The sequence below is a fragment of the Pezoporus wallicus genome, unplaced genomic scaffold (assembly GCF_028554395.1).
Source record: "Pezoporus wallicus isolate ANWC-B61680 ecotype Strahan unplaced genomic scaffold, APGP_CSIRO_Pwel_v1 contig_7227, whole genome shotgun sequence".
Lineage (NCBI taxonomy): Eukaryota > Metazoa > Chordata > Aves > Psittaciformes > Psittacidae > Pezoporus > Pezoporus wallicus.
In genome coordinates, this window is record NW_026637191.1 from 1,627,199 (window position 1) to 1,648,339 (window position 21,141).

The following is a 21,141-nucleotide window of genomic DNA, read 5'->3' on the forward strand; positions in this document are numbered from 1 at the left end:
TTCTCCGCGTGTGTGCGGCAAACAGGGGCCCGCTCCGCTCGCCCTCTTCCCGCCAGCAGCTCAACCCGGCCCTGAGGCGCAGCCGCCGCACACAGAGCCCTCCTCGCAGGCCGCACGCACCAAGCGGGGCGCACGGACGCCCGGCGCCGGCGCCGCCGCCGTTCCCCTAAGTACAGCGCCGCGACACCCGCGCGGCAGCGCTCCGCCCCGCCCAGCGGGCAGTGACGTTGGGGCCCTCACCACCAATCAGCGCTCGGCGGCTGCACTCAAATTCCCTAACAGCTAAGGCGGGCTCCGCCGCGCGCGCGCTTGGCGCCGCCGGTGCCTGGGGAGGCGCAGGAGCGTTAGAGGCGGCGGGGGAGCAGCGAGAGACTGCGGCTGGGGCCGAGGCGGCCGTGAGGGACTGCGGCGGGACTCGACTCCTGCGGCGGGATGATCGTGACCCCAATCCGCGGCACCGGCGGCGGCTCCGCCCGCAGCCGGGGAGAGCTGCCTTTCCGGTCAGTGCCTCTTAGTAGCGTCCCCGGTATGCTGACCCCCCTGAAGGATCTCCTGCGAGGCCAGGGCTCCCACGGAGCCGCCGCGGAGCCGGCGGGCTGCGGGGAGAGCTGCTCGAGGGGGGCAGCGGCCGGCAGCGTCTTCCATTCCACGCTGCTGGCGGGCAGCGCCTCCGGCGGGCAGATTCTGGGTGTCAACGAGGTCAGCCCCGGCTCCGGTCCCGGGCGGTGGCTGAAGCGACTGGCGTGCGAACCGCCCGCCAGCGAGTCCCCGGTCAAAATCTTCCAGCGGATGAAAGCCGCGACCCGGCAGCAGAACCAGGACTTGGCGCCGCCCGTGGGAAAGGCTCCGCAGAGGGGCTGCGGCAGCGACCTGATCCTGACGCCGATCCAAGCGCAGGAGGGCCGGAGGCAAAAGGGCCATGCCTCTGCAGAAGGCTGGCGGAGGCCCGCCGAGGTGCGCGGTGCGGACATCCAGCCAGGAAAAGGTGCGTCCCGTTGCTGTTCCGAGAAAGCTGTCTCCTGTTTAACCTTTCGTTCGGTATGATCTCTGCATTTAGGTTATGACCCTTCCGGGGGCTGGGAGAAGTACCCAGTGCATGTTTGCAGGTGTAGAAAATATCGGTACCAGTTACTGGCTTTCCCTCAGCTGGTAAAAAAAAGTTTAGATTATGGGCTTCTTAATGCTAAAATGTGCCTGTGGCATAGTTGATTTCGCTTCCCCTTTCTTTAGCTTTGAAGAATCCCTTTCGTGGTATCTTCTCCCTCTTTTAGCTTGACTTTAACTGCTTCCTCTGTTGTGTTTGTGAATGAAAGGGGTCGACCCGTTGCAGTGTCTTGAAAAAACAGAGAATTACACTTTGTAAATGAAAAAGCCAAAGCAAGCAGTTACTTCTGCTACTTTTAAGACTTTATTAATGTGAAACACATCCCGCCTGTAGGGACCTCCAAACTCCCGTTGATCCGTGTGGGTTGGGTTACATCAAGCATACCTCAGGGTGTTTCTAGCATGCAGCTGAGGCAGTATGACAGCTACAATCCCTTGAAAAAAAAGGAAAGGTGGCATTGGTCATCCATCTTAAGAAAGAAAACGTGTTGTATAGTGGAGATTAGTATTTCATGAAGTATTTTTGTTGCTTCCACAGCCCCACATAAGAAAAGGCTTTGTTCCCCAAATTCAGAAATACATTTTTTAATACTGTTTTCCAGAATTACTTTGCACTCACATTCCTGAGCACCAGATCACAAAAGCTGTAGACCCTCTTCTGGAGACCCCTCAGAAATTCTTCTTGCGTATAAAGAAGAAACTGCAGCAGCAAAAAGGTACTTGGTATTGCTCTGAAAACACTTCAAAACTCTCTTTCAGGGTTTTCCCTTCTTGCTTATAATCTCTTGTGCGCTTTGGCAGGGCATCACTCTTTCTTTGTAGTCTGGACACAGTGAAAATGGATGAAGAAACTTGCAGATGGCACTGGGCTTGGTTTAACTGTGGCTTAGGTCTGTGGACTTCTGACCTTAAAGCTTGGCATCGTTAGTCCATTTGAGTGCACGGACTCCGCTAACACAAAAGCCAGCTACCTTCAGGCCCATGATGTGGTTAAGAGTTCTGTAGTGACTAGATATGATAGATACTTTGTCATTTAAATGAGAAACTTGGTGGAAAAAACCCTAAACCTCTTGTTTGTTTGCTCTGCAAGAAATTCTCCTGGTTTTTTTTTCCCCCATGTCGTTACTTGATAACAGCCCTATTTATGCTTCTGTCTGGTAATCCAGTTTGGAAAATGCAGATGAAGAAAATTATGCTTGTCAAAGTCTTAGTAGTGTTCAAAACTGAATTTATCTGAAAGCTCAAACCTGATGCTTGTGGCTCCCAGCCTAACAGAAGCAGGGTTGCAACCCCAGATCTTGTATTCTGGGAAGATGGAAATATTTGAGATTTGGGGTTTTGTGAAATGATTTTTTTGTTCTGCCAGGAGGTTCTATTAAAAAAAAGATACTAAGAATGGTAAAGAGATACTATTAATAGATATGGTGTGCATTCGCTTGGACATGGAACATCTGTAAGTCTTTAACAGCAGGGTATTGGTGTGGCAGTGAGGAAAAGGTAGTTTGAACAACTTCAGAGAAGGCTTCAATTGACACAGGCAGTGCTTTCACAGCTGTTGTAATGCTAATCAATACAGCATCCTCTTATTAAAAATACAGTTAATTTATGACCATGTTTATTAGTTCTCAAATATCACTACTTTCTTTGTTCCTTTTTTTTAATGGGCAGATTCAACACCTTCAAACCCAACCAAGCAGAACATTGCTCCTTCCACAACTACAGAAAAGCCATTAGTCAAATCTGCTTTTCCTGAGCAGCTTGGGAGTGATCCTTCAGAGTACCTGGCGAGTGATAAGGATGGTCAGGATAATTTCATTATGGAAGCAGTGGATGCTGATGATGAAATGTCTCAAGATACAATGATTAATTATGTGAATTTAAACTCTACCCCTTTTAAAAATGGAGATGAGTTAGAAAAAAGGTGGGGAAATGGAGAAGCAAAACGAACTGAACCTCACCAAGGCAGAAGAGGATTGCAGGCAAGTAATAAGCAAGCTGCTCATGGAACAGAAAAGGTGCAGGAGGCTAATTCTCAGAAGCCATCTCAGTGCATATGCAATATTACATGCTCTTCTCCTGAAGTCCACATTCTGCAGAAACAAAAGGCGAAAGAAGGCTCTAAAGTCCCTTTGGATAAACCTCACACAGACCAAGTTGCTGGCAAAACAGACAAAGAGGTAGGAGAACTTAATACTTCAGGGCAACTGATCTATTCTTGTGGGCTGCCTGTAGCTCTGAGTTGTGATTTATTGATTTAATTTTTTTTCTATGTCAAGAATAACAAGCACTCAGGATTCAGAAGAGAATATATGTTATTGTATTAGATCTTACTGGTTGTGGGTTATTTTTTCCCTTTTTTTGTATAAAAGAAGCCTTTTTGTTTTAGTGTTCACAAGCTACAGTATGGGCTGAAAGAGTTTTCCACCTGAAGGAGCCTCCTACATCATCTCTTTAATATGTGAACTGCTGTGTGTTGGTGTGATGGGCATAAAAACGGATCACTGGCCAATTCAGCTCTTGGCTGTCAATGCAAAGCCAAGGAGGAGAGATCATTCCTGGCTGTAGGCTGGGGATGGTTCTTAGTTAATTGAACCTGTACAGCTGGTGAGGAGGTAAAAATCTTGGCTTTCCTACAGGATATCCAAACTTTCATTAAATTAAGCAGGACAAAAATTTTCTAGGAGACTAGTCTGCAGATCTTTTCAATTGAAGACATGCTTGGCAGTATTTGCATCTTGCTGACTTAAGTCTCAAGGGAAGCAGTGGATTTTGAATCATGTTGCATCATCTCTCAGTGACTACCCTAGGAGGCTGGTGGAACCGTACCTTCCCAAGGGCTGAGTTTCCTTTCTTCCCTGGAGAAATCTGTGAAATTGCAGTCCTATTGAAGTTAAGCAGGTTAATTGCTTTGTTCTCCCTCACTTTTGCCAAGCATGTTTGATGTTTCCCTGTATTTTTATTTTTTTAAAGGAGTTTTGATTTAGATAAGACACTGGAACAGGTTGTCCAAAGAAGTGATAAATGCTCCACCCCTACAAGTATGGGGGTTGTGAATGGAGCTTTGTGCAACCAGGTGTACTGGAAGGTGTCCCTGCTCATGGCAAGGGGGTTGGAACTAGATGATCTTTAAGGTCTTTTCCAATCCAAACCATTCTATGATTTGTAGCTAAGTAGATGTTGGAAGAGATGTTGTTATTGGACACGATGGGTCTGAGCATCAGAAGGTGCTGTCTGTAGGGTTAAATCATTGGTAACATCTTCAGTGAGGCCAAGGTTGATGGTACAAGGGCCAGTGTTATTCAAGGCAAGATCAGGAATTGATTAACTGAAGTTGTGAGGAGAAACAGTGATGGTTTCAGATGTTAAAAATTTCCCGGGAGCTTTCTTTAAAACAAAGGAATATGCTTCACAGTTTTCCAAACTGACTCAAGTACAGCTGGCTTTTTACTGCAAAATGAAGGCTTTGCAGCTGTACATATGTCAGGAGTTTGCAGGATTCGATATAGCCGTTTCAATACCGTCTGAAATTTAGCAATAACGTAACTAACAAATACAATTTCATTTTTTCATGGATAATTTTGGGCAGTAATGGAGGACAGATGCCAAAGTGTAAGAGGTGTGGCATAGTGTTGGTATCTTTTGTGAGGAGCTTTCTGGATTTGCTAGAGGTCTTGGCCAATGACTTTGTATTCTGAAAGTCAACATTAAATTACTCAAAGTTTATACAATTTAAATTCCTGTCTTCACTTGTGCATTCAACTTCAGCTTGATTATGCTTCAGTACTTATGTGTATAACTGTGCAGTTTCTCTGGTCCGGAGGATGATGATGCCTAATATCTTGGTTTATGCATGAGTTAATTTCTATTTTGCTAAAGCCTTGGGGATGTTTCATAGCTCAGTCTAATTAAACAGTGATGTAATTATCTTTTTTTTTTTTTTTTAAAAACAGAAAAACATCTGCCTAACCAGCTGGAGAATTAAAGTGATGGATGGTAACACTGCAATCTGTGTTGAAGGAAAACGGAAGTAAGGAATAGTTTTTTAATTTAAATGCAAGGTAAAACATGCTGATGTGCTTTCAGCATCTGGGCTAGAAAGGTTGTGCTACCTTTCCCTGGCTTGAATAGCTGCTGGTTTGAGACTTGTATTCCTGAAGTATCTTGCTAACTGTTGGAAGCACTTCCACAGGTTTTTGCTGCTTTCCCCCCAGCCACAGGGAACATGGCCCTTTGCTGCATCTGAACCCTTGTGGCAGTGCTGGCAGCTCTTACTCTATCTTATAATCATAGCTGTCTAGCTTCTGGTTAAGCACATTGAACCCGCTTGCTCAGAGACTGCAGGATGGCAGAGCTGTGCATGAGGGATGAGTGGCTGCGCAGCTGGCTGCTGAGGAGTGCTGAGAGAAGGAGCCATGGTTGTCCTGGAGCTGTGCCTTCATGGAACTTATTGTTAGGCTTTGGTAAATACAAAGTGATGTTATCGCTTAAACTTCTTTATTAAGGAAGAAACTGATTTCATTTATGGCTGCCAGAGGTAGAGTGCCTATATTCAGGAAACTGTGGGTTAAATAATTATTTCAAAGTCCAGTCCCAAGTCAGTCAGAGAGCTTAAGAGGAATAAATGTGTTTGGTAGATCCCCCAAACTGGTGTTTATTTGGTGTCTTATGAACTTCTATTTCATTTCACAAAAATTGTGTTTTGTGGCTGCTTTAAGTCAAACTTGGTGTGGACTGCCATCAGCCAGGTATCCCCTCCATATTATTTGTGATGGCACCACTACTCCTACAGCAGCACCTGTTCCATCTGAAAACTGACGCTCTGGGGGTTTTTGTTATGGTTTTGGTCAGATTGTATTCAAACAGCTGGAAAACAAGTGTCAACAACAAAGAGTTTTAGTTTGCAATAAAGTTTAAAGACACTGAAAAATGAGGAAAGAGTATTCTACTCTTTCTGTAGTCAGTAACTATTTAACACTTATCTACTGAAAACTCAGAACTTAACAGCAGTAGCACTGTCAAAGGAAGCAATTCTATGGGCTTACTGAGGATGTTGGGAGGCTGCATGCCCTATGGTAGGGTTTGCAGCAGGAATTGACATTTGTTTCATGACTATCTGAAAACAACAGATCCTCTCACCCTACACCCTTGACTACTAGCAACATCTCTCTTTTCATCTGTGTGGGTTGTATCCGATGCATGCTGCTTACACATATTTCTTTCACTTACTTCACAGACTCCCTGAATTGGCTTGTGACAGGTTATGCAGTTGCATATTTTCACTGTCATCTTGGGTTTCAGTGTCTAATATTGTTCTGTAGTTTGATCTGTTGGTTACTGTTGCAAAAGTAGGCTTAAAAATACTCCCCAAAAATACCTCAAAACCCCCAAAATACAGATTTTTCTACTTTAAGTCTGATTTTTATTTCTCATGGAGAAGTCCCTTAATAGTTTCTAAACAGCTCTAATTTTTGTACATATTAGGGCTCCTTCTTCTGCTGTTCTTGTCTTTAAATGGGAAGGTCAGAAATAAATACAATATTCCTGGGGAAAATACGCATTTGAGCTGTTCTGTAATTTGCGTAATGGTATCACTGCAACAATGAGCTGGATGGAGAGAGCCCTTTAGTTCATTCTGCTTCTGCAGCCTAATGCTAAGCCCATATTCTGTGACTCACATTTGCAGTAGTGGACATGTTTGTTCTGTCTCCTGTCCAAGTATTAGACAAGGTCAGAACTGTTTCTCTTCCAAGTTAACAAGAGAAAACCTAGCACAGTGTCTGTATTGCTCATTACCTATGTTGCACTGCCAGTCTTATGTGGAATATTAATAGTCTAGATTTAAATTATTTCTTCTATAAAAACAATGTTTTATTTCTGTTCTTCATGTTATCTGTCTTAGAGATATGAAAGATGTGGTTTGGCATAGTGGTGCCATTATTGAACGCGTAGCACGCAACCAAGTTAAAACATCAACTGGCAGTATCTACTTGCTACAGGGAAAAATTAATTCAGCTTTGATGAGAAAAGAAGGTAAGAAGATGATTGTAACATTACAAACTGAGAAGAGCTTTAGATTTATGACTGAACATACTACTGCAGCGAATGTTTTGTCTTGCCCTGCTAATTGGGCTCGGTGGGAATTCAGCACATGCTGGGAAGTAACTCCACCAAGAGTTCTGAACACTATTGTTAATGGTAGCTGACAGCTTTAGGGTGCTGCAGTTATAGACAGGGCTCTCAGGGCATGAAGTTGGCTAATAAGTACGTTCTTCTAAAGAAGCTGGTTTTGCTAAGATAGACTTTATGTAATTTTAGTCAATATTTTGGCATTTAAATAGCACTAAGACATTCAAGTAGGGATTGTTAGACACTGGTGAGATTACTCCGGTGCTTGTGTTCTGTCTGTGACTTACTAGTCAGTAAATAATGACTTGTTCTGCAATGATACATGGTATTTCTGTTTGCAGGCAGTTCTGATGTCAGCGCTTTATAATGTAGTAAACTGACCCACCTTTAGGGTCTGAGTGGTACGTTACACCAAATCCAGCTAAGCGTCCTGCTCTAGATTGTTTTGAAGCCTTTGGAATGTTAAAGGAAACTTAATCTATACATAAAGTTAGGTCAGGCTTTACTCTTCTTGCTTCACATGCATCCTCTGTCATGTTCACTAGTAATTGAGCTGCCATATTAGTGCTTACAGGCAGCTCTGGGAATGTAAACATTGTCCATCTCATAGATGGAGTAAAGGTGTGCCTTGTGTGTGTGATCACACTCTTTAAAGGAGTGCATATGCACTCTTTGGTCTTTTGGTCCAAGCACTAGGCATCCAGAGATGTCTGTGGCTTTAATATTTTTCTTCTCACTTGCCTTACTGGGGTGCTTTCTGATAAATACCTGAATTGGCTGCTGTCTGACTTGATATTTTTTTTTTATTAGTTCTTCTGCTAAATACTTGTATTTGGTTTTATTTCAATATTTTGGGAAGGTAAAGTGTAAGCAATAGACTACTGAGCAGAGTGCTCAAGTACCACAGAGATTTCCTAAGCCTATGTGGTAATTGACTGCTGGGTCAATTCCTCTGATCTTTGGACTTACTGAAAATTGCCCTTCCTTCTCAGCTTCCCCTTTGTCTCCTAACATACCGAACAAACAAAACCCTTGTGGGGCTTGTGTGGAAAATATTCTGGAAATACTCTGAACAGATTCAGTATGGATATATGAATCAGAAGTTAAAGACAAGCTAACGTGGGTAGAGAGGAGAAGAAATGTTGCAGCTAAAGCCTAACGTGAGGATTTCCCTAAACGGGCAGTGCTGGCAGCCAGGAGAGGCTGGAGGGGGAAACAGTGGAACCATCAGTCTGTGAACAAAGCTTCTTCCCTGTGGAAAACATTTGACTGATGTACACCGAGATGGCATGTGACTCTTCGAAGCACTGAAATCATTAATGAAACATGTTGCAGTAACAGCACTAGCTAGGCACTTGCCTACTTCTGCCTCATTATTCAAAGTGCTGTTGACAATCTGGTGTTCCAGGTGTGCTCCCAAATCTGTCCGCTGGTCACTGTTGATGAAAACATGTGAGGGACAGCACAGGCTATTATCTGTCCATGCTCCGTTCCAGGAAAGATGTTGTCTGTGGCTGATATCTCACAGTCTGCCCCACAGCGGGGTTGAGGTACATAACCTCTGTGGTAATCACTCCATTCCAGGCTGTGCTTCTACAATGGCACTTGCTGTGCTTTGCCTAGAGCCTGTCCTGATCTTCAGGAAATGTTTTATCCAGTCTGTGTAAAGACCAAACCAATGTGCTGCTCTTAAGGGGCTGAAGGATGAAATAACTAGCATGTAACACCTCACAGGAAGCCTGCTTTGATACCTGTAGGCCTGAAAGGTGGCTGATACAAAGCTTTTTAAGAAAGTTGTTGTTTCTCAAGTCCCTTGAAATTAAGGAATGTGGCATTTGGCATTCATATAGGGTAAACCAACAGAAACTAGTATTGTGTGGGATTGATGGATGTATAGTGAGATATTGAGGCAGACATCTACACAGGTCATATGGATGAAGTAATAACTCACAATGGTGAAAGACTACTATGGCAGGGCCTGTACACTTTGGGCCTCCAGAAAGACTTCTGGGAAGATTAGTAAGGATAAAAAGTATTGATGTGATGAGAAGGAGGAGCCTCTGTGGGTTTAAATAACCATATAAAATGGGAGGAATAAAATGAATTTCATAAGCATGTGGGCTGTGGAGCAGAAAAGAACATGAGCTGGGAAGCAGCAGCTGTCGCCTCATGCTGCTAAGTTTCTCTGGGTGGTAGGGATGAGTGCCGGCCACAAAGCATGTTGTAAGAGCTTTTGAGAGGCCGTTCAAATTATGGCATTCAGTCTTGGTAAATGTAAAATGTTGCACGAGGTGGTGGGGAAGGGATATTTTTACATCTGTCACAGAATGGTTTTATAGTTTAATATGGGAGGGAATGTTAAAGATCAGTTTAGTCCAAACTCTGTGCAAGTCGAAACAGCTAAGATGTAACTGGAGCCTGAAAGCCTCAGGCTTTCTGTGGGACTTGCGGTACTCTGCCAAGAAGCCTTGTGTCAATACAGTGAGATGAACAGGAAAGTGTATGCTCCTGGTACCTGGAAACTCGAGTGCTGTCTCCAGAGACTGACACTTGTAACTAGTGTAATTAGTCAATTCTTGGTTAACTTCTCTATGCTGTTCTCTGCAGCCTGTGTCTCTGGTGTGTTTAAAGACGCAATTTGCTTCTGAGGTACTTACAAAACCATGATTGTATTGGATATTATTGCTACTTTTTGTGATTAAAAGTATTGCTCAGCTATTTTTAATGCTGATTTTATTTCAAACAGGATTTCCCTACCATTTCATCAGAAGATTTACATATGGTTTTTCCCAAAAATGGAAGGAATACATGGAGGAATTTCTTGAGGAAAGAAGAAGGTATTTCTTCGGAGATTCCATTTCATTGCAATGTTCTTTTTAGTATTCATTGAGATTTTGCTTTTTAAGAATACTGTACTAGAGGAGTATAAAAGATTATAGATATGGGCATGAAGACTATGTTCCAGGCACATACTTATTGCTTCTTTGGAAGGATACCCTTTTACCTTTAAGATGTTTTATTATTTCTTTCCTCCAAATCGTTAGGAAAGAACGAAAACAAAATAGTGCTGAGAATGAAGATGAAGAAGGTGACTCAATGGTAGGTGCTGATGTGTTGAAAAATGGAAAAGACTCAACAGGAGGTGTAAAGACACCTGAAGCCAGGAACACCACCTATGAAGTATTACCGAAGAACAGTGAAAACACTTGTGAGTGTTTAATAATCCTGTCTTCAGAAAAAAAGTTGGGGTGCTTTTGAGAGCTATTGTCCCCATCAGAAGATTATCTTGTTAATCGGGCTGTATGGAAGTGTAACAGACTAGTTGGGTGGAGTTTTTTATTTGTGTTCCCTTAGACCACAGTGATCAAAAGTGTCTTCTTATTTCTGGTATGCTGCCATACACCAAGTGAGTCGGGGCTGCCCTCAGGGTTGACCCTGGGAAAGAGCAGCAGCCTGGTTGGTCTGCGGTAGCTGAAGGCAATGACTTCAGAGCCATTTATCCTGACAGCAAACTTGACTGATTTTTTTTCTAGTTGCTATTTTGTATAACGTACTCTCTTCTTGGTCCCTCTGGGGATGCCTGTGGGATTTAATGTCTCTATCACAGCTCCATCCTTGGACTCCTCCCTGCAGTGCCCTTTTCATCTGGGGTAATTTTAAATCATCTCAAGTCCTCGAGCAGGTTTGTTTTATGGCATCTTAATGTTTTTGCCACAGTGGAGATACAGGGAGTGCTAACAGTTGGGTATGGATGGAATTGATTATGGAAGAATTCATATCATTGGCTTTGTTTCCAAGGGAAATGGGTGTAAAGCCATAACCTGTTGATCCTCCTGTTTTTTCCTTTGCCTTGTAATGCAGTCTCAGCTTTGTTCTGGACACAAATAGCTTTTAGGTTAAACTTTGACTTGTTTTTAATGTCCTGTCATAGTTCCAGCAAGACTTTTGCCAAACTTCCTGGTACTATTTGTTAATACTGTAATCAGGTTTTCTTGCTAACACTATAAAAGCATTTTTCTTTTATTTTTTCTCTTGTTGCAGTTAGGATGTGTTCAGTGTGATAACTTTTCTTTATCATTCTACTCCCCTGTATGACTTCTACAGTATTTATAAACTTCTAAACAAAATAAAAAGTTCACAAGAGTAAATTCTATAATTTGTGAGGATTATAAATTCAATCATATTAAGCTGTGCTCAGTGCTAACCTGAGCACTTTTAAAAGGACAACAGAACACTGTCCTAAGTTTTATATTTTCTATGTAGTCAGTGCAAATAGGTTGGTTTAAACGCAACATTGCTGCTATGCTTGTGAAGTCCGCAAAGCTGAATTTTCAATACAATACTGGGGACAAAACTAGATTCCTTGTTTCTCCTTGCAGTTACAACACCAAACCAAAAATCCATAGTGAGTGACCAAGTGTACACTCGGAGTGGCCGTCTTGTTAAACCACCACTGAGTTTTTGGTGTGGGCAACGCGAGTTTGTTGATCAGGAGCTAAATGTTACTATACAATATGGTGGAACTGATTATTTGAGCATGGTAAGACTCTTTTGTTTATTATTTACTTAAATGTATTTTAAATATAATGAATATACTTGGCTAGGTATCTCACAGGAAGAGTCCAGCTCTTACAAGTACCTGAAGAGGCAGGAAAGCTTGAAAGCATTATAGAAATATTTTAAAACAAAAAATAGTCTTAATCTCTGTATTATCAGGTATTGTTGTCTGTAGAATGGAAATCATTGGGAATTACTTCTGGCAAAAGTGTTCTTTTTTGAAAGATAAATTTTTCTGAGAGGAAGTTGCAGATGGACTGGTTTGCTTCATCAGGGTTCACAGGTAAAATGTTTCCAGTAGTACCATAACACAAACTCCCTGCCACAGGGTTGTCAGTGCTGCCATGGTGCACCCCTCACCATGTGGGGTTTCACATCTGTTAGGACCAGATATTTCCTCAGTTCATTAACCACCAACTCAAGCAGTTCTAGGTCTTGAGATATTAATTTGGGGGTTTAGGATATTTAAATTTAAAGGAATCCTGGCTAAGTTGCTTTGGCTGTATGCATTTGCATAAGCATCTGTGTCCTTCACATAGTATTTAGTAGATACCAGTCAATGTAGGTGACTTTTAAATCTACAAGTCCTTGTAAACATTTTGTGTTTTCAGATTTGGTGTCAGTTGGCTTGATATGTAAACTCTTGCAGAAGTTTAGATTAAATTGTTTTATTTTGAAGCTGTATAGTAGTAAAAAATCCCAAAGACAGATGAGCTCCATCTCAAAGAAGAATAAAAGAAAGAAACTAACGAAGGCCACGAAAGAAATGTCAGAAAGACAAAGTAAAGGTAAAAAATGTTTTGTGGGTTTTTTTTTTGTTGTTTTTTTTTTTTTTCCTTTAAAGTTGTTGAATAGAATCAGTGGGATTATGAGTTGGGTGCTGGAGTGGTATGGTGATGTCCTGTTAATGCAAAGCAATTATTTTAGTCTTTTAATGTTTATAGAAGCAGCAGTCAACCAATTACCAAAGTAGTGTAAATGCCCAGTTTTACAGCTCCAAATATAAACCATGTTTGTAAATCATGTTATTTACTAATGGGAACAGACTTCTTACCAGAAACTGGAATGAAAGGATTATGAGTGTTCTGAAGTTCCTGCTCCTGTAGTTTGGATCTGTCAGTGTGACTGTTACATAGCTGGAGAGAACCTGAAGAGAAGCAGAGTTCACCAGTCCTGGGAACTGCTGCTCTGGCTGTACTTTTTAAGTTGGATGAATTTAAAAAAGAAAGCCTATGTAGGCAAAAAAAGTATATTAACAGAGCTTTAAAACATTTAATAGAATTTGGGAAGTAACAGAATCCTGAAAACATTGTAAAATATAAAGCAGAAGTTTCTCTCATAAAGCAACTGTCATGTTCCCTGCAGAAAAGTTCTTTGTGGCACAAGTAAAGTTTTTGGGATGTCAGTGTTTGCTCAACCCCAGCCACTGCATTTTAGCAACATTTTCTGTTTACTATTTTATTCTCTATCTCTTAAAAAACTTCACGATTTAGTGTGAGGTGTCCTTGCCCATGGCAGGGGGGTTGGAACTAGATGATCTTAAGGTCCTTTCCAACCCTAACTATTCTATGATTCCCTTTTGAAGCCTTGATAATCCTAATCCTTTCAGTCATCTGGGGGCAATCTCTCATGAAAATGAACTGGGCAGGTAGAAGATGTCTCCTGTTGGCGAGGAACCCTCCTGCTGCTAGTTGTGCTCCTTCTGAGCAGAGGGACACTTGCTCAGTGCAAATCCAATGCTTATAACCAGTTTTCGGTGATGTGCTCTTTATAAAAGTTGTGTAAATGGCTTTTCAGTTCTTGATTGCCATGCAGTGGACTGGCCTGCTTGCCGGGACATGCTGTCACGTCTGTCTTGTGTACCTTCTTGTTCCTGAAAAACTGAATCCCAGATACATTGGAGTGTATGTGTTAGGGCAGAGGCCTCTACTCAATCCTTCCAAGATGCGTGTATGGGAAAAGAGGTGTGGTGATCTCAGGAAGCTTCACTAGGTGCTGATTTTACTGAGTCATGTTTGATAACACTAGGGGCTACAGCCTGTTATAACAGAAAGCAGTTGGAAGATTTAATGAGCGTGGGTTTCCTGGTATCCTGCAACAGGCTAGTCTTTGCTGGCCTGAGAACACAGTAATGGTTTATGTTACAATGTGTGATGTTATACTGACATCATCTCTTGTAGGGAAAAGCAATGAGAAAGGGGTAAGTTCCAAAAGAGAAGCCAAACCCACTGGGAGCAATACGGCCAGGCACTTTGTTTCAGATGATGATGCGAGTGATAGTGCAGTCAACAGTGCAAAAACTAAACAACAGCTTTCTGCTAAGCTGACTCCTTTAAATGCTGGAGCACTAAACAAACATAGTAGCAGAACCTCAGCAACATCAAAGGAAAACAGAGGAGCGGAACATGGAGAATTGACTATGTATCAGGAGGCTTACAAATACTCTTTAAGGTCAGCCCAACATCGGCAAGATAAGCACTTAACAGAAGAACCGTCAAGCAAAGATGAGGAAGAGGAATCCAGTGAAGATATCCCACTGTCTGTCAAAAGGAAAACTAAACCTTTATTGAAACCAGAGATTCACAACTCTAAACTTTCCTCTAACTGTAGAAGGTCACAGAATGATGCAAACAAGGTGTCCTGTGAGCAAAGGTCAGTAAAACACATGACTAACACCTATAATGTGCTGTTGAGGCAAAGTGTACCCAAATCCAAGGATGGTTCTGATATACTTGAAGAAGAAACAGCTACTAGTTCTAGAACTTCCCACCTGCCTGGTAAGGCAGTGAGGACAAGAGACAGAATCAACCTGCCAAGGTTGATTGAACCTGACACTGAGTCTGAAAGCAGTGAAGAGGAGTTTCATATAAAAGAAAAGGATTTAAAGCTATCTGATAGAAAAACAAACTACAAAGTTTCTAACACTGCCAAGCCTTCAGCAGCAAAATCAAGAGAATCTGAGAGGGGAAAGGTGCAGAAACCTCTACAGCTTTTTCCAAGGGCAGGTGATGCTTGGTCTGAAAAGGAATTACAGAAGCTCTACAGGCAAGTGGTTGTGCTGTCCTCACAAGACAAAGGTTCTCTTGGGCATTGGGAGGTATATGGTGGGGGGGGTGAGTGATCTGCATTTGGGTTTTTAGGATTCACACTGTAGATGTGTGAGCCTAAACCAGCTCCTTCCACAGTGATCAGTGTGAAGTGAGAGGAACACAAGATATTAGGTGAAATTTTGTCAATCTACTCCTCTACCTGTTTTTCAAAAATTGTACTTGTTAAAAGTAATAAGCCTTCCTAGGAGTAAAATTGAAAAAAAGTAGGCGAATAATAAGTGAAAGTGTTCGTATTTATGATTTAGACTGTATGTCAGTGGGAGTGTATTCTCTCCCCTAATGGAATGAAATGTTAAACATGATGTGTTTATGTATTTAAGCTTTGTAAAGGAGAGATTGGCTGCCAGAATGTTTAATTAAAACATCATCCAATTACTTAAACTCTTGGGCAATATTTAATACATACACCAAGTAGTAAAATGACCAGTTTGAGTTTGTTTCTTTTAGATTAGAAACCTGAAAAGGCATGAACTCCTGTCTTGTGGGGGGGAGGCTGCAAATACAGGAGAATAATAGGTAATGGCACCATTACCTTAAATGGTCCCAATAAATCTGCATTCTGAAGAAGATACCAGAGACATCAGTGTCCTTTCCAGGGAGGGCAGCTGGTCTCTGGATGCTTTCCCTGCCAGTGCTGTGCCGGTCCTGCAGTGTGCTGAAGGCTGCGGCTGTGTTCTTTTGGCAGGGCCATTGCCTCATTTCCAAAGCACAAGAATGGCTTCTGGGTGGAGGTCGCCATGGCGGTGGGGTCTCGCTCTGCTGAAGAGTGCCAGCAGAAATATGCAGAACAACAGGAAACAGGTTCCAAAAGGAAGGCCACAGCTTCAGGAAAATCAGAACAGAAAGGTACTGACCTCTTTGGTTTTGGGTATTTTGTCATTTTAAAATAATCTAAAATTCAGTATTTATTATGAAATGACAGATACAGACATAAATGCTCATCAGGGTCTGACAGTGAAGACTGTTATCTTCTGCAGTGTAAAGCTTTGTTGCAGAGCTTGGAGGGCAGCATAAATGACTGCGAAGTAACAAGAAGACAAAGGATGTTCTTAGAATTTTTTCAATTTCTGCATGATGGGAAGTCTTATGGGAAAGACTTGTCACCTATGGGAAAACAGCTGTTTGTACCTTAAGAGATTCTTGGAGGCCTAGTAGATAATGAACTACTTGTAGAGCTCTCAAAAAAAGATAAGGGGCACTTGGATGCACTAAGAGCAACGCAGAGTAAGAACAGCGAGGTTGCGTGCTGGGGTATCTGGCACTGACATGCCTGTTGCTGTTTTGTGTCCAGTTCTGAAGTTAGTAGTTCATGTTTACAGAGAGCAAGTACACTCCAAAGTGAAAGGTGTAAGATCTTCAGTCCAGTTCTTTAATGCAGGGGATAAGTGCCTAGGGAAGGAAAGCTGTTTGATAGCAGCTCCTCTTACTGACAGGATATAAGCGTGTATGCTGAAGCCTGATATGAGCTTTCCATAAACCTTGTGCTGAGGACACTAAATTGATCTCTGTGCAGCAAAGCCTTTGTCTGAGCACTTTAGTCCTCTTGAAACAGGTGACAAGCCTTAGGATCTTTTTCTCTGAAATGCCAACGCATGGATAGTTCTGTTAAAATCATAACAAAATGGCTGAGGTATGACACTTGCAACAGCTATGTAAGGCTCTGGAGTAAGCTTCCACTTAACATATAGTAGAGAAGTTCTTTTTGAAAGCATAAATTGTTTAAGAACTCAAAGGATCATAAAGAAGCTGAGACATTGCCACAGAGGACAGACTGGACTCTTTATCACTAGCATTGATTGTATTCAGTGAATTTTAAAGCGATGTCTTTAGAACAATTACTATTTTGATTTGTGTAGATAAGAAAGAGCCGGTTACAATAACTGCCAAAGTGGGAACACTGAAAAGAAAGAAGCAGATGAGAGATTTCCTGGACCATTTGCCGAAGGACAACCATGACGATGTTTTCACTGCAACACCCTTTCAGAATAGAAAAGTAAAGGTAAATCTGGGAAAAGAGTGTATATATGAGTGTGCTTTTTTGGTTGGTGTTTCGAGAGTGTGTTACAAGTCTGCTGGTTCAGCTCCATTGATCTTGTGAATTTGGGGAAAGAAGTTTATTTACTTAGTTTGTTATTGTAATATTCGAATTGCTGGCAGTGGGAATGTGTGGCTCCTGCAGACAAGCATTGCTGCTGAATGGATGTTTAAATAGGTCTGTGGTGGGGGGGGGGGGACACTTGTGCCTCTGTGTGGGAGGAACTTGTGCTGCTGGAAAGGTTGGCTGTGCAGTGATACTGCTGTCCTGGGAACAGCAGATGCATCCTTGTGCCGCAGAACCAGGGACTTTATAAAGTCAGGCTGATACTGAGCATGAAGTAAGGTAAGATCTTCTTTCTTCCTCTTCCCAGAACATCTAGCATTCAAAAACTCTTGATGCTGCCTGGGAGTGGGTTTCTCTGTGGGAGTTCTGTTATGCTGTTGTCCTGGTCCTTGCCTGTTTACTTCTTCTCTCCTGTTTGGGCTGAAGGAGCTGCCCTGTTTCCTTGGTTAGGTTCAGTTTTAGCATCCAGTGCAGGCTGGGTGTGTTTCCACCTGCTCCATGTGCAGCCCCCAGCTGCACCAAGCACCCAGTGCCACAGCTGGTGAGTGCTACGGTTTGTGATAAGCCTCCACTTCACTGTGGTGAAGTGTGAGTGTGTGCTCTCCCAGAGTCATAGAATAGAATCAACTAGGTTGGAAAAGACTTTTAAGACAAGACTTTTAAGATCATTAAGTCCAACCATTCCTCCAGGACTGCAATGACCACCACTAAACTGTATCGCTGAGGGCCTCATCTACACATTTCTTGAGCAGTTCCAGGGATGACGATTCGCCCACTTCCTTGGGCAGCCTGTTCCAATGCCTGATCACTCTCCCTGTGAAGAAATTTTTCTAATACCCAGTCTAAACCTCCCCTGTCACAGCTTGAGGCTGTTACCTCTTATCTTGACACTTGTTACTTGGGAGAAAAGACCAATCCCCACTTCACTACAACCTCCTTTCAGGTAGTTGTAGAGAGCAATAAGGTTCCCCCTGAGCCTTCTCCAGACTAAACAACCCCTGTTCCCTTAGCCATTCCTCATAAGACTTGTACTCCAGGCCCTTCACCAGCTTCGTTGTCCATCTCTCAATGTTAGTTAATCCTGTTTTCATTTGTAAAGAGAAAGTCACTTAATTAGCAAGAGAACCATTTTTTTTCTCTGTAGGGAATTCTTTACGTATAGTCCATGATGCATCTTTGCTGTTCTCTGCCCCAGCTAGCTCTGCCTATTAAAGCTAGCGCCTCAGCTCCAGACGGACACAACAGTACCTCTGTATCTCCTCATATAGTTGTTTGGTGGTGGATTTTCTTTGTAGCAGCGGTGCATTTCTTATTCTGGAACACATCCATAAGTGGACTAACACTCATGGGGAAGTTAGATTTTAAGCAGTGGTAATTGCATTGCTTTCCATAAGCAGTGCTGTGGAGAAATCCCCCATGGATGAGTATGAGTGGGTTGGCCACAAAAAAGGCCATGCATCCTTGTCTAAGACACCCTGGTTCTGCAGAGGGATTCTACAGGAGACCCCTCTTGTGGCAGAATACAACTTCAGCCAGTTGTTCAGGAGTTCCCCCTTTTTTTTTTTACTTTAATCCTTTCCCTCCAAAATCCATTTTTCCTGGCATGTGCCATGTTTAAAATTAGGAGTCATTTGTGGATGGATTCCTCTTCATGTACAAGGCCAGCTCCTCCTTGAACCTGTACAGCCTCTTTGCACCTGGCAATTTCTGGTGCTACGTTCCAGCAGCTCCTGAGTGGGGGAGCTGTTTTTTATCATCATGTCTACTCTCTGAGCCTTTCCAGTTCTCTCTCTTCAAAATTAAAGAAGTTCACTGACTTATCCTGAAATCCTCCTCCCAAGTAGTGATGGTCAGCTTTGAGTTTGTAATTTTAACCAAAAATTATTTTTGAATGTGTAGTCACAGCCTAAAAGGCCAGGAAAGTGTTGGGCATCAATGAGAGAAGTATTAAGTGCTGGACAGAGGCATTGTGTGGCCACTCTGTCCAGTCCTTGCATACCTGTGTTCTATCTGCTGTGCACATTGCTGGTTTCTGCATCTCCAGATGTCAAAAAAGCAGCTGAAGTAAGCAAGGGAACAGAGCAACTGCCTGTTGAGGAGAGAGTAGAGTCTGGGGCTCTCTGTGGGGAAGAGGGACACCATCATGGTCCATAGTGTTGTGCAGGGCCTGTGGCCTATGGCTGCTGAGCCAGACCTGTGAGGAGCCTTTTCAGCAGACTTCTGTTACAAAGGGCAGGTCATTGATTGGTCTGCTGTGACTTTGTAGTTGCCAACATTCTGGGGAAGCCAAGATGATGACGATGATGCTTTTGCACTTACGGACAACCCAATCACACCTTCCTCAGCTGTTCTCCCTACGGCGAAAACCCCTCAGTGTGACCATATCAGCCCTGGTATGCTGGTACCCATCAACAGGTAGGAGCTCCTGCAGCTGGCTATTCCTCTGCTAATGTCTTCCTTTCTCATTTTCCCCAAGATTGTTTTTTGTCACCCAAGAATATCACTCTTGGAACTTGGACACCAGTTCACTTTCAGATGTGGAGCACACATAGCAAATCCTATGGTCCTTGAGGGATTTGTTTAATGAAAGCCCTTTCCTCTGGCAGTGTGTGCCCTTTAAGCTACTCAACTAAGCATGCGCAGCAAAACCTATGTCAACAATGTGTCCTTTTACTCTTGGAGAAGGCAGTGATTTGGGCTTCAGCCTCAGCAGTGGTTTCTCTGTTCATTTTGAGTCTGACCCTGTTAACCCAGGTGCTTCAGGCTTTTCTGAATCAATCATCTTGAAACTTGCTGTGTGAGTGGTGTTTTATCTAATGGACAAGAAATGAACCTCACCTGGGGAGCTGGTGAAGCTTTGCCTGGTACTTGCATTTAGAGATCTAGCATGTGATCTGATCCAATGCTGCTGTGATATTTAATTGCCCAATGACTGTTTTTAATGGCAGTGCTGAATTAGAGTTGCATGTGTAACATCTTTAACTGTGTCCAGCGGATTCTGTGGTCAGCACAGTGGTGACACTAACTTGCTCAATTACACCTGCAGGAATGATTACGACAAGTACGTGTTCAGAATGCAGAAGAACACGCAGGGCAGCAGAGGCACCTGGGACAATGTCAAGAAGAAGGTGATAAGCCTGGTTTCCTTGAATGCCACCTAGTTTCACCCTAACAATGCAAGGTTTAGCTAAGCAATAGGCAGGAGAATCCCAGGACCACAGACTAGTGTCTATGTGCAAGATGGAAAACAGGAAACTTCCCCTACTTCCTCCCAAACTGCTGGGTTTTGTATCTGCTTTTCTCAGAGAAAAGTTCTTTTTGTTAGAAAAGAGCTATTTATTGTCAAATGCTTTTCAGGATTTGTAATGGTGATCTATAGGTACGTATGAAGTTCCTGTTACTTTTTATTACTGTTCTTCTGTACTGTAGGAAACAGTAATACTCACTTTGTATCAGTTCCTCAGTTTATGTACTTATTCCTTCACTATCCTAAACTTTGTTATTTCTGACTTTTCCATGAAAAGCTGAGATCCCAGAAGCCAAGAAATGTCAGTGATAGAATTTATGGAAGCTGAACAGTTCAAACCTTTAGGTGAAAATGTAGCACAGCAATAGGGCAACTGAATTCCAGCACTGTTCAGAACCTGCGTCAGCAGCCCTGAGGCTGTGCTGCCCATCCCGTGCTGCACTGTGGTCTCACCGGGTCCTTTCTGTCCTTCTGTCAGGCTGGAGGTGTGCTTGGTACGCCAGCATCCCGCAGGACCTTCCCAATCCATACAAGTAAGTAGCTGCCATCATTTCAGGCTCCTTCACCTAACTTTCACATTTCTGCTGGCTTGTTGGGTTTCCCCAATCTGTGTTTAATAATTTTTCTGCAGTCTGTTTCTCATAAGCACCTTTGCTTTTTGGACCTTCTGTAGCTGCTTATTGAGCTTGGGCACACACACTAATTAATAACCCTGTTTTTCTTACAGAAGTGACACAGCCCTCTCTGCCAGGGAAGCTCTTTGTGACGGAGGTAACAGACTCATCAGATGAAGAACAACACGATGATTCCTCTTTTTCTTTTTGATGAACTTTGTGGATTTCATTAGCTCAACACTTACTGTCCTTCTCATATGCAGCAAAGGGTTTTGGCCACCC

At 42.8% G+C, this 21,141-nt stretch overlaps 1 protein-coding gene across 1 annotated transcript; it reads left to right on the forward strand.

Moving 5' to 3' along the window:
* Positions 1 to 432: 432 nt before the first annotated feature.
* MIS18BP1 (MIS18 binding protein 1) lies at positions 433 to 21,126 on the forward strand. The gene is made up of 16 exons (XM_057403846.1): positions 433 to 985; positions 1,707 to 1,820; positions 2,773 to 3,281; positions 5,055 to 5,131; positions 7,004 to 7,134; positions 9,977 to 10,067; positions 10,275 to 10,438; positions 11,610 to 11,770; positions 12,467 to 12,575; positions 13,968 to 14,832; positions 15,583 to 15,743; positions 16,754 to 16,896; positions 19,265 to 19,413; positions 20,045 to 20,126; positions 20,724 to 20,778; positions 20,973 to 21,126. Exons 1-16 carry the CDS (start codon positions 433 to 435, stop codon positions 21,068 to 21,070), a joined length of 3,462 nt encoding a protein of 1,153 aa, XP_057259829.1. The 3' UTR covers positions 21,071 to 21,126.
* Positions 21,127 to 21,141: the final 15 nt, after the last annotated feature.

Coding starts and splice junctions, on each gene's coding strand:
- MIS18BP1 (XM_057403846.1), top strand. CDS start 433: ATGATCGTGACCCCAATCCGCGGCACCGGCGGCGGCTCCGCCCGCAGC. Junction 16,897..19,264: donor TTCAGAATAGAAAAGTAAAG/GTAAATCTGGGA, acceptor GTGACTTTGTAG/TTGCCAACATTCTGGGGAAG. Junction 19,414..20,044: donor ATGCTGGTACCCATCAACAG/GTAGGAGCTCCT, acceptor TTACACCTGCAG/GAATGATTACGACAAGTACG.